The sequence below is a fragment of the Drosophila novamexicana genome, unplaced genomic scaffold (assembly GCF_003285875.2).
Source record: "Drosophila novamexicana strain 15010-1031.04,08,12 unplaced genomic scaffold, DnovRS2.1 tig00000463-arrow-arrow-pilon, whole genome shotgun sequence".
Classification (NCBI taxonomy): domain Eukaryota; kingdom Metazoa; phylum Arthropoda; class Insecta; order Diptera; family Drosophilidae; genus Drosophila; species Drosophila novamexicana.
Window position 1 is genome coordinate 287,271 of NW_020824807.1, and position 10,951 is coordinate 298,221.

Below are 10,951 nucleotides of genomic sequence, written 5' to 3' on the forward strand. Positions count from 1 at the left end.
ACTTGTATAGTTAGACAATATAAGGGAAATGTTCCCAGAATTAAAATTCTTTACACTTTTGAAGGAAACACCAAATTTATGCGAAAAAAAATCTATTATACATTCAAGTAAAATAACTCAGGATCATTTGTTATGGTTCCTTGGCTCTCCCAACAATATGCAGCAGCCTATTTTACAAATATACAAGCGCTTTAAATGTGTAACTATATATATTTATCTAAAAAAAAGCTTTAAGTCCTTTGCAATATGTTATTAAAAATATCACGAAACAAAAAGAGTTATGTCAAAAATACAAATATTAATAAATTGTTGCCGTTTGTATGTGCATGTTTTAGCTTTAGCCAAACCCATAAAAAAAAGAGGACACAATGCAAATACTTTTATACGAGACCAATCAAACAAACAAACTTTACGAGCTTACAACATTAAATGGCAGAATTAAAAAGAAATATATTTATTTGTAACCATTTTATTTTCACTCTAAAATACTTTTCAAGCCTCAATCAACTCAATAACTTATTGCATAAATTAACACTTGATATCGAACTTTATGAGACTTGGTGAAAGTAAGCTATCTTATCAATTAAATCGATTGTTTCATTTATAGTTTGCAATTATTTTACATATAAGTTAACTAAAACGTTGACACACCCACCGAAGACACGGCAACTGTGCGCCCAAAAACACTGACCAACATAAAAGGCCATTCAATACCTAATTGTACACAATCACTCGAACATAAACAATATCAAAGTCAACTTAAAATATCTACTCATTAAACGCAAGCCACTATAATTAAAAACAAGTACTATATCCATTCGAAGCATATGTCTGAACAAGTCAGGCATACATCTACGATGGATCAAAGAGTTCGCAAAGAGGAGACATTTGATGTACATTAAAGTACACGTTGAATTCTTGAAAGCTATTCAGCAATTCATATTATTATTTTTTTTTATTCCAACAGAAATAAATACAATTCTTTTCTAATTATAAATATTGGCACAACTGTGCATAATATAATTTATGTGTTATTTTGAAAGCTTGTAAATCAGGAAAGTTGAACAAGTCCCCGATGATGCAGTTCACGTAAGACACATTAAAATGGTGTGGCATTAATTCGACAAATGCTTAAAATATGTACTACCATAAATATTGTACAACATAACTACTAAGTATTTCTGTCGCTTTTATATTTTGTTGATACGCCACGTTTGTGTAGTTAATTTCTGGCAACTAAATTAAATATTTTGAAATATATCATTATATGGAAATATATCATATATATAAAGTAACGTACCTAAATTAATCAAAATGTATGAAGAATACTAGCAATATCTTGACGCCCCATTAGTCCTTTGTGTGTGTGTGCGTGTGTGTGTTTGTGTGTGCCTGTTTAGCTGAAATATGTTATAAAATAAATACATAGTAGCTAGTTAATACTTACTTCAATGGATATTTAAAGCTGTATTATACAATCTATACATATTTACATACACATCAAAAGCTTACATACCCACTAAATACTTACAAACAAGGGGTATATACCTACATAATTTATACGAAAACTTCGTACAATTTTACCTTTCAATATCTAAGTGTCTACCAGAAACGGAAAGTGGTTATACAAAGTAAAAAACAAACATAACAAAATAAACAATTAAAGATATTATGTGTGTATGTTATTACATATGGCATTATACTCGAATATGCAAAATTATAAAAACCTATTAAATATATTGGTATTTAAAAGATTATTAAATGTTTTGACTTTTCGACTTGTTTCTGCATTTCCGTTTAAACTGGTTAAATTTGTTTAAATACGTTTTGCCCAATTCATGACTCTTTCCACAAGTTTAATTATGCCATCTATGTGTGAAGATATGCACAGAAATAAAGCTCTCAGATAAAAAGCTCTACATTTGACTCGGGTTCGGCGCAAAAGCACTATTAAGCTCTCCGTAAAAGCTTAATGGAAAGCTTTTTAACAATTTTATTAGCTATGAAAACAAACTTTCATGGTAGTACTAAAATTAAATGTCTAATTTTTTGCAGCATTTCCGCGCTTAACCCTGACTGCCTCCACATCAGCATCAGATGGTTCATCAGGTAAAGTGTCCACAGATAGAGATGATCCCTTTGACTTGGAGCTGCCACTCGAGTGTGAGCTGCCCGAGTTCTTGGGATACTTAACCGCCTTAGTGTTTCCCGAACATTGTATAATAAAGCGCAATTCATCCAGAAGTTCGTCCTTGAAGTTGACCTAGGAATGTACAAAGCTCCTTTAATATTTGGGTCAACCTTGGCAAAGGTAGGCATGCATTGATTATGGTAAGCTGCCATGCAAAGCATATCGCATAACTAGTCAAAGAAATGATTGTTATTTAAAGTTTGAGTTTCTGTTAAAAAAAAAATATGAAAATTAGTTTTAGTTAGGTCGCCAAGTTGATTATTTCGAATGCTACCCCATAAGTTGATGTACAAGCTGTTGAAAAATATTCGTTATTTAAGTCACAATTGACCTTTATGCCCATGCCCATTTTTAGTCACGACACAAAAGCGTTTCTTCCAACGCGTCGGAGGAGCTGGATAGCTGTTAATATATATATATATATATGTATTTTTAGAGCGTCCACCTCTCCTGCTCGTTACCTTATTCTCTCGCGCGGTCCAGTAGATGCTGAGCAAGCAGTTAATCAGGCCATAAATACTGGCAAAGCAGCTGCCCACGAACATGACCAGATACACGCCACCCAAATTCGCAAAGCCCAACGAGGAGGCATCCGAATCCGCAACCTCCTGTACTCAATGTCAACAGCGATGGCGGAAATTGTGATGAACATAACGAGGTGTTGCCATTGTGTGCGTGTGTGCACGTGTATGTGTGTGGGTGCGTGTGTGTATGTGTGTGTGTGTTTGGGATACAGGCCAAGTACATAATAAAGCGAAATGGTCGCAAAAGCGAACGCGTACCAGATAACCGAAAAGCATTGGCAGTACCTTGTTTTCATTGCTGCGCTCCTTGACGCCCAGCAACATTTCCAGGAGGGACACAAATACACCGAAGGCGGCGCCCACACCCAGCACCAAGTAAACGCCGCCCAGATTGCTTATCTCGAGGGCCACTGCGCCAGCCTCTCCGCCTGCATCCTGCGCGCACACACACACACACAGACACATTCATACCCGAGGGCATAGGCAAACTCCTTTCGGATATGCGAACACTTACCGAGCAGGCGCCACCGCCACGCTTCTCCTTCCACCACTTGGTCTTCATTTTGGTTAGCACGCCCTGCTCCTGCAGCTCGAGTATCGCCTGGCTCAAGACGTCGCGGTAAGGCCAATCTGGAAAACGGGCCATGAATACAAAGCAATAGATTGGAGCTGGGAGCTACCTACTCTTTCGCATGGCAATCCCGTAGCCCTTCTCATCTAGGAGTGCCCCCACCTGGGTCAGTGTGCAACGCCGTTCTGTGATGTACTCAATTGTTGTGGACTCCATGAGGAATGCATAATTGCTATTCTCGACGCGATCGACGCCTTCTTGATTCGAATTCGTCATATATTGGGGGTTGTCTTTCATGAACTCGTACATTTTCTGGTACGTGGGAAATTTTGCGTCCTTAACAAATACAAAAACATAAGGTAGCTTGCATGTTGAAAGTATCGACATATGCTTACTTTAAAGAAGGTAAAGGTGCTGCCACCATTTTTCGCACCATAATTGACACCGCCTTTATTCTCCGACAAGTCTTCGGCATCCTCTATTGGCGTCACGAGCGATTCGACAGTGAGAAAGGCGGCAAGGTTCGCCGTATAGGAGGAAACCAAAATCAGCGTAAAGAACCACCAAGAAGATGCCACGGCACGCGTAGAGAACGCTCTGCAAGCACATTTCAAAAGAACAAAGTTTGGAAAAGCCCATTTAAATTAAGGAACTAAGGCACACACTTGGGGGCCAGCTCGGATCCTTGCTGCAGCAGCGCACCAATTGAGAACCATAGGCAATTGGCAAAGCTAAATTGATTCTCCAGCTCGGTGGGCTCTTCTATACAAGGATATGGATTGTCCCATTCGGCTGGCGACATGCGGCCCAGAACAAACATGCTGATGGATACGCCCATGTAAGCGAGACCCAGCCAAAGCCAAACCTCGCCGGAAAAGGGCGACATAAACGAGAACAGCTTGGGGGGCTCCTTCATCGGCTTGCGAAATAAAATTGCTATGCCTGTCGCAATACAAAGACTATAGAAAATGACAAGTCACAAGTCAACACGGACAGCAAATACTTGCCCAGATTCATAAAGGGAATCGTGAAATCCACACCGCTCTCCCGCTCCGATGTCATGGTCAAATCAGTTATGCCCATGTCAGCGCGCTAATTAATTATGTTATCAAAAATGTATTATCCATTACAAATTCTCACAATTTTTCGCTCAGTATATTGAAATGCAAATTGAAATGAATACGCAAATATTACACATTCGCAGCGTGCGCAACTATATTAATTATTAATTGTATTATTTACCTGTGTATTATTTACCTGTCCGTAGTTCGAGATGGATACAAAAAGCATGCAAATTATGATCTGATATACATATTCAAAAAAAAAGATTATTCTTTGACTTAATTAGAAAAATTTTGAACTTATGTGTACTCAATCAGCAACAATTTTAACGTTTTTTCCAATTCAGCCAACTATTTGGTATTGGATTAATAAATTTGGACATGTTCTTGAACTTGCGCACACTCACAAACATACACACACTCACATACATACACGCACACATTGATTTAATTCACAGAGCCCTTCTACTAATTTAACCATCATAATTTATGGCAATAGAAATTGGATTAATAACGAACAATCTATTGATAAGATAAATTGTTGTTTGAAGGCAGGGGGACAATTATGTTAATAACGTTGTTTGTGATTCCCGATATTTAGGCTCAAGGGAAAGGTTAGCTCATTGATATAGATGACCGCAGGGCGATTTCAATTGGATTTATGGGCATTCCCCAGACAGGAACTTACGTTGTCTATTATTTCGCGTAGCATGCCATTCCATTCGCCAGTTTTGGGATCTATGCCACCATATTTATTGTCCGGCTGCAAATAAAAGGTGTAGCTGAAGCCAAGCTTCTTCGAGAGCTCATCAATCAATTCAATGCCAAATCCTTCGAACTGAGCGTTGCCCTCCAGCTTCTCGGCGGTTTCCTTAAGCATGCCATAGGGTTCACTCTGCAGAGCAAGAAATTATTATTGCCATATTCTAATATTGCAAAAAAGTAATACCCACAATGGCCGTGACTACCACAAAGCTCTTATTCATCAGCGACCGCATATCTGGCTCGAGGGTATGTGCTGGTGCGGGACGATTCATTTCAAAGCCGGCCTCAGTGCTCCACTGCCCAATTTGCTGCATGCCCGAGACGCCCAGCTCGATGACCTCCAACTGGAAATCCGTGCGCAGTCCCTCGTAGTCAAAGTGAATGGGGCCCGTGAGGCCGTTGAGCGACAACTGCGGCGGCACATATACATATGTTTATGTTTTATGAAGCATTCTCTGCCATGTTTCCCGCCATGTTTCACTCACCGACTTCATATAGTTGACGAGCGTGTAGCCCTTGTCCCAGGCACTGTCGTCCCCACAGCTCAGGGGCATGGGTCGGTAGTTAACATGTTTGTATGTCTCGGCCAGCAACTGAATGCCGTCGTAGATGAGGGCCATGCTGTTGGTCAGAGGACACGATACTGCAAGAGGAAAATGGCCATAAAGGATAACGTTCATAAATGGTTCAATGGTCATTTGCATTTATCATTTTTACAGGAAATTCAATTATTTATATGCGCTCATATGAATGGATTCTGGATTCTGGCCATGGACTGTCAGCTACACTCTGCAGGAAATAAAATTATTATCCAAATAGAGATTACGCAGATTTACCATTTTGAAATGGCTCTTCACTCTCGTACAATGCCTTAGCCACCTCCAGCACCTGCCCGTTCTCTGGTGAAACGAAGCGCAACCCGGTAATGTTGGAGTCGGCATGCTGATAGGGCTCCAGGTCCATGGTGTGCCAATCAAGATTCCCAATGATATAGCGATAGTCGCTGGTCAGCAGGCCTGTCTGCTGCGCCTGCTTGAAGAGCTCGGGCAGCGTTTCCATCGATCCAACCACCACAAATGAATCGTCCTCGGAGTTGCGTATGCGCCGCAGCACATTGCGATAGTTGCCATTGAGATCTAGATCATAGCGACGAAGTGTTATGGTCGGACCAGCTGTGCCATACATCTGCAACAGCTCATTGACTGTGACCAGATACTCTCCCGACTCGTAGATGATGGTGAAGCTCTCCCATCCTAGGGCAGTAACCAAATCTTTGAGCGCAGCCCCCAATTGCGCTGGATGCGGATGCAGGTTGATGGTGGGCAACTGGGCACCAAAGTCCCAGCGTGTGTCCAGAAAAGGTAGCTCCTTGGCATCGCAAATGCTCAGTGCGTGACGAGCTGCTCGATTTGTCGTGGGTCCAAAGACTGCCACCAAATTTTGCTAAAAAACGTGTAAATCATAACTTTGTATTGCAATATAACATAGATTCTTGCCTACCCTTAGAATTTTGCATAATTTCTTGGAGGTCTCAAAAGCATTGCTCGGCTCAATGGCCACGGCCACGCCATGGAGCTTAAGTTCTTCATTCTCCTCATTCGCCTTGCCAATGGCCAAGTGGAAAATTTTCTCAAGATCGGGGTTAGTGTTTTCATAAATAAGACCTATTGTAAACAAAAACGAAAGAAGAGAGAAAAGCGAGAATCTATTCATAGTATTTGAACTTTGTTTTTATTTTGCTTTGCAAATTCTGTTTACGAATTCTACAGGGCCAAAACAAATGCGCCCAATTCGCCGCATGTGCCATATGTTTCTTTCGTTGCTGCATAAAAATACACACACACTTGGACCAATACACACACACACTCACGGAAAATGCCAGCCATATTTGCACGCTGCTGTATACATTTTCGATTACATAACCATTTTTAGCGAAAAACAATAAATTCCGCTAGTTTTTTAGCGCCCAACTCACCCACATTGGTCCGCTCGGCTCGACAGATGTCCAACAGACTTGTGAAGGCGCACAGAGAAATCAGCCAAATGGCCCAGTGGACCGCCGCGGGGCGGGGCTGGCCCCCAGTGAATAGATGTGTCATCCGATCTGATCGCTGATTGCAGTTGCTGAAAATGCAATTATTAATCAATTCATTAATTGTTCCTTAATAGACTCGTTAAATTTTGCTATTGTACGTACAGTTTTTCTTACGAGTAATTTTTATTGCATGGCTAATTTTAGTTTTAATAGTTTTGCATTTGCTTTTCGACTGTCTGCAGCGACTGTGAATACGCGCGGCGAATATCGCAAAATTGAGGCAAATTACACTTGCAGCAGCAAACGAATTCGCCGCAGAGTCTTGTTAAAGATAGTTGATATTCTTTCTGCATTGTCAAGGATTAAAATGAGAGCAAGCTTAATTAAGTTCTCTTAATTCATCAAATAGAACTCGTTTATAGTTTTGCATTTGCACTTTTCTACTGTCTGCAGCGACTGTGAATATGCGCGGCGAATGTCGCAACGTGATGTAGGTACATACATACATACATAAATGCGGCAAATTACTTTTGCAGCAGCATATGAATTCGCAGCAGTTGGTATTCTTTCTGCTTTGCAAGAGATTAACATGAAAACAAGCTTGGCCAAGTTTTCTCAATTCATCAAATAGAACTCGCTGCAATTCTGATATTTCAACTTAACTAAATATTTAAAAGAGCAAATTCTTTAGTAAATTTAAACAAACTTTGAGCCAATAAGTTGATACAAGTTACTGAATAAAGCAAAAGTTAATAACCAGCTTTAACTCAAACTAATCGGCAACATTTACATTATAAAGTTTTCCAAACAATTTATACGCAAACAGTGCTGCCAAATATTTTTGCAACTACGTACATATACATCTATTTTTTTGTAGCCTGGGGCACACTAGTTGGCATTAACTTTGTCGGCTTTGAATAATCCACTTAAATTGTATAAAGCAAGAGAGTCTCTTATTTTTTATAACGAATGCGTCTATTTATAGCTGCTTGAAGCACAAGGCATGCTATATAACGTGCATACGTATATATATATGAGTACTTTCGGGAATGTCCTTCGTGCACAATGCCTCTGCAACTTGCAACATCATTTACGAGAAGGGAGAAGGGGGGTCAAACTGTTGCTGCAGGCAGTAAATAAAATCAGCTTCTACGATAACGCATGCAGACAAACTGTCTGTCCCGCTCCATTTTTTGCGCTCTCTGTCTCTCTCTCTCTCTCTCTCTCTCTCTCTCTCTCCCTCTCTCTCTCTTTCTATTTTCATATAAATACTGAAATATCCGGCCGCGTCTCCGTGTCCGTCTCTGTCTCACCATGTTTTTGTTTGTTGCTGTTCGCTGCATATTTATGCATTTTTTATTTACATGCCCAGGCACTGCCATTAAATCTATTGCCATGTACGTCCTTCCCCGCGGCGCCTCAACGCCGAGGATTGCATGGTGTTAAATTGCCCAGCAGCCTGGCGCACATTTGCATTCCTCGCGTGCGCAGCGGCGCGTGCAGGCTTTCAGAATACGAGTATCTTGAGGATGCACAGACAAGAAGCCCCACACAAGCATGCCTCATCTCGTTGTCACACATTAGAAAAGTTCTTGGCGTGTATCCTTAAGTCGCCTGTGCTCTAACTTCTGGCATTTATCCATGCCACACAATGGACAGTCATCAGTAGCTACATCGAACACGGTGTAAATCAATAGTCGATGTGTTTGCGACTCGGCTAATCGGTGGCTCCTGCTCTTCCATCAATTGTTTCCCACCACAATTGCAATTCCCCTCACATTAGTTGTGTCAATATTTAAGGGCTGTCAGTTTCGTGTATATAAGATTGGAAACTTGTATGTATGTATGTATGTGCGAGTGTATGTGATTTTGTGTATTTGTTTGCCTTGAAATTCCGTTATTTGGCATTGGGCAATCTCGTTGCACAAAAACAAATTCACAATTTGCACCAAAGTTTTGATTGACAGTGTAAACCTTGAGATACGAAATGCTATTTTGGACATCGATTTATTGCCAATCAGGTATGAAATATGCATTCAATATTTGTGCAACGGTGCGAATGAGTAACAGAATAGAGAAATGTTCACACTCTGACTGCATTTAGAATGAAACAGCAGTAATGTGGATACTGTTATGTCTTTGCCAAACGACCTATTATCATTGTAATTGACAGGATGGCAGTTTGTAACTTGTACATAGTCTGTTTAAATTATTATAAAATATTGTTTGAAAAGAATTTAAATCTACGAGCGCTTGTTTTTGCGAGTTTCTTCAAGTAATTGTGATTAGCCTGCCTTACACCTTGTACTCAAGAGATTGCTCAAAGGTAAACAAACAAATCAGAAGCAGCACGTGAGCTGCTTTTTGCTACTCTGAAGCGACAATTTGGCGTGTTGTCAAAACAAAATGCGATATGCTCACAGACAAATACACACGTACACACGTACACACACACGCACACACACTCATACGTATGTAAACAAAATCAATTTCCAGGCAGCCAAATAGCATCAAGGCGAGACGATTGCGCAACACTGGCGCAGGGAAGGGAGGGAGGGAGGGTGAGCCGCAGACCGCAGGTATAAGAGCATAAGAGCAGTGCACTCACACTGGCCACAAAAGTACTTATGTTCTCTTCTGGCCTCTGCTCCTAGCCCCTCATGCTCTCTCTCTCTCTCTCTCTCTCGCTCTTGCTTTCGTGTATTCTCTCTCCCTCCCGTACTTACACAGAGCACGTGCCGCGTAATGGCGCGTAAATTGTTGCTGCCATCTTAATGTGTGTTCCTAAAAACCGCAAATTCTACGGCGCAATGACTCAAGAGGAAGAGAAGCTGACCGAGCCTAACGGACGACCGATAAGCGACTACGAGCTAGGGAAAACACGTTGAAGGACATCAACCAGCACTCAAAAAAAGCAGGTGGTAGGAAACGGAAATGAACTGAATCAGCAAGGACAAAAGCAAGAGGAACAAAAAGGAGTTTGGGTTTGCTGAAAAACATACTCAAACAGTTGGCGCAGCTGGGACACTATTCAGTGGCCAAAATGTTGTCTCAAGTGAAAGTTTTCACTTCAATTAAGCATGGGTGTGTGCGTGTGGGTGTGTGTGTGCATGTGAGTCAAGTTTAAAGCACAAGCGAAGTTTTTGCGTCAACGCATTGTTATTTTTGGGGGATTTTGCTCTGGCTGCTTTTTATGCTGGCCATCTGGGGCTAATATTGAGAACCGATGCCCAATGAGCTGGTCGAGTCGCCAAGGTAATGTTCAGTGTCTGTCAACAGGCATATGAATTGTTAACATGCCGCAGGTAAGCGTGAACAGGCAGGCAGACAAATCTGCCAACATGCTGTCCGTTTGGCAAGCAGCCAACGGGGCCAGTTCCAGCCTCAAGCCCAAAGTGGGGTAAGTGGGGGGAGCCCAACCAGTTGCGTTTAGTCGTGCGAGGCACGTTTGCTGTGGCCTGATGGCCAAATGGGCAAATAGGTAAATGGGTAAATGTCAGTGCCAAGGTGTCAAATTGTCAACGCCTGTTGCCCCAAAAATGGACAGCCGAGGTTTAAAGGCGTGTGTGCATGCCTATTAGGAAATGGACCGAACGAGTATTCTCTAGTTGCCTGCCATCTGCATAGTTCGATGTGTGTGCGTTTGCGTGTTGGTTGCATGCAACACTTGATGCCAATTACTAACAGAACAACACCTGCTCGGTCCGTCGAGCACTCATCAATCGCACATATGCATATCGTTCTCTCAAGGCTAGATGCCCAAAATATAGATGAACATTGGAGAATTTAACCACTTGTTAAACA

At 41.3% G+C, this 10,951-nt stretch overlaps 1 protein-coding gene across 3 annotated transcripts; it reads right to left on the minus strand.

Moving 5' to 3' along the window:
- Positions 1 to 1,946: 1,946 nt before the first annotated feature.
- Positions 1,947 to 7,333, minus strand: LOC115761194 (glutamate receptor ionotropic, kainate 2). 3 transcript variants are annotated; one of them, XM_030702868.1, is made up of 14 exons: positions 7,310 to 7,333; positions 7,088 to 7,236; positions 6,613 to 6,776; positions 5,949 to 6,555; positions 5,598 to 5,755; positions 5,301 to 5,522; positions 5,036 to 5,242; positions 4,294 to 4,378; positions 3,952 to 4,228; positions 3,682 to 3,883; positions 3,400 to 3,622; positions 3,230 to 3,345; positions 2,653 to 2,799; positions 1,947 to 2,263 (listed from the first exon to the last, which is right to left on the minus strand). In XM_030702868.1, exons 2-14 carry the CDS (start codon positions 7,209 to 7,211, stop codon positions 2,042 to 2,044), a joined length of 2,754 nt encoding a protein of 917 aa, XP_030558728.1. In that variant the 5' UTR covers positions 7,212 to 7,236; positions 7,310 to 7,333; the 3' UTR covers positions 1,947 to 2,041. The 3 variants fall into 3 exon arrangements, with proteins under 3 accessions (XP_030558728.1, XP_030558729.1, XP_030558727.1); XM_030702867.1 differs by lacking the exon at positions 2,653 to 2,799 and adding an exon at positions 3,001 to 3,150 and having other exon boundaries at positions 1,948 to 2,263; XM_030702869.1 differs by lacking the exon at positions 2,653 to 2,799.
- Between the last annotated feature and the right edge of the window lie 3,618 nt (positions 7,334 to 10,951).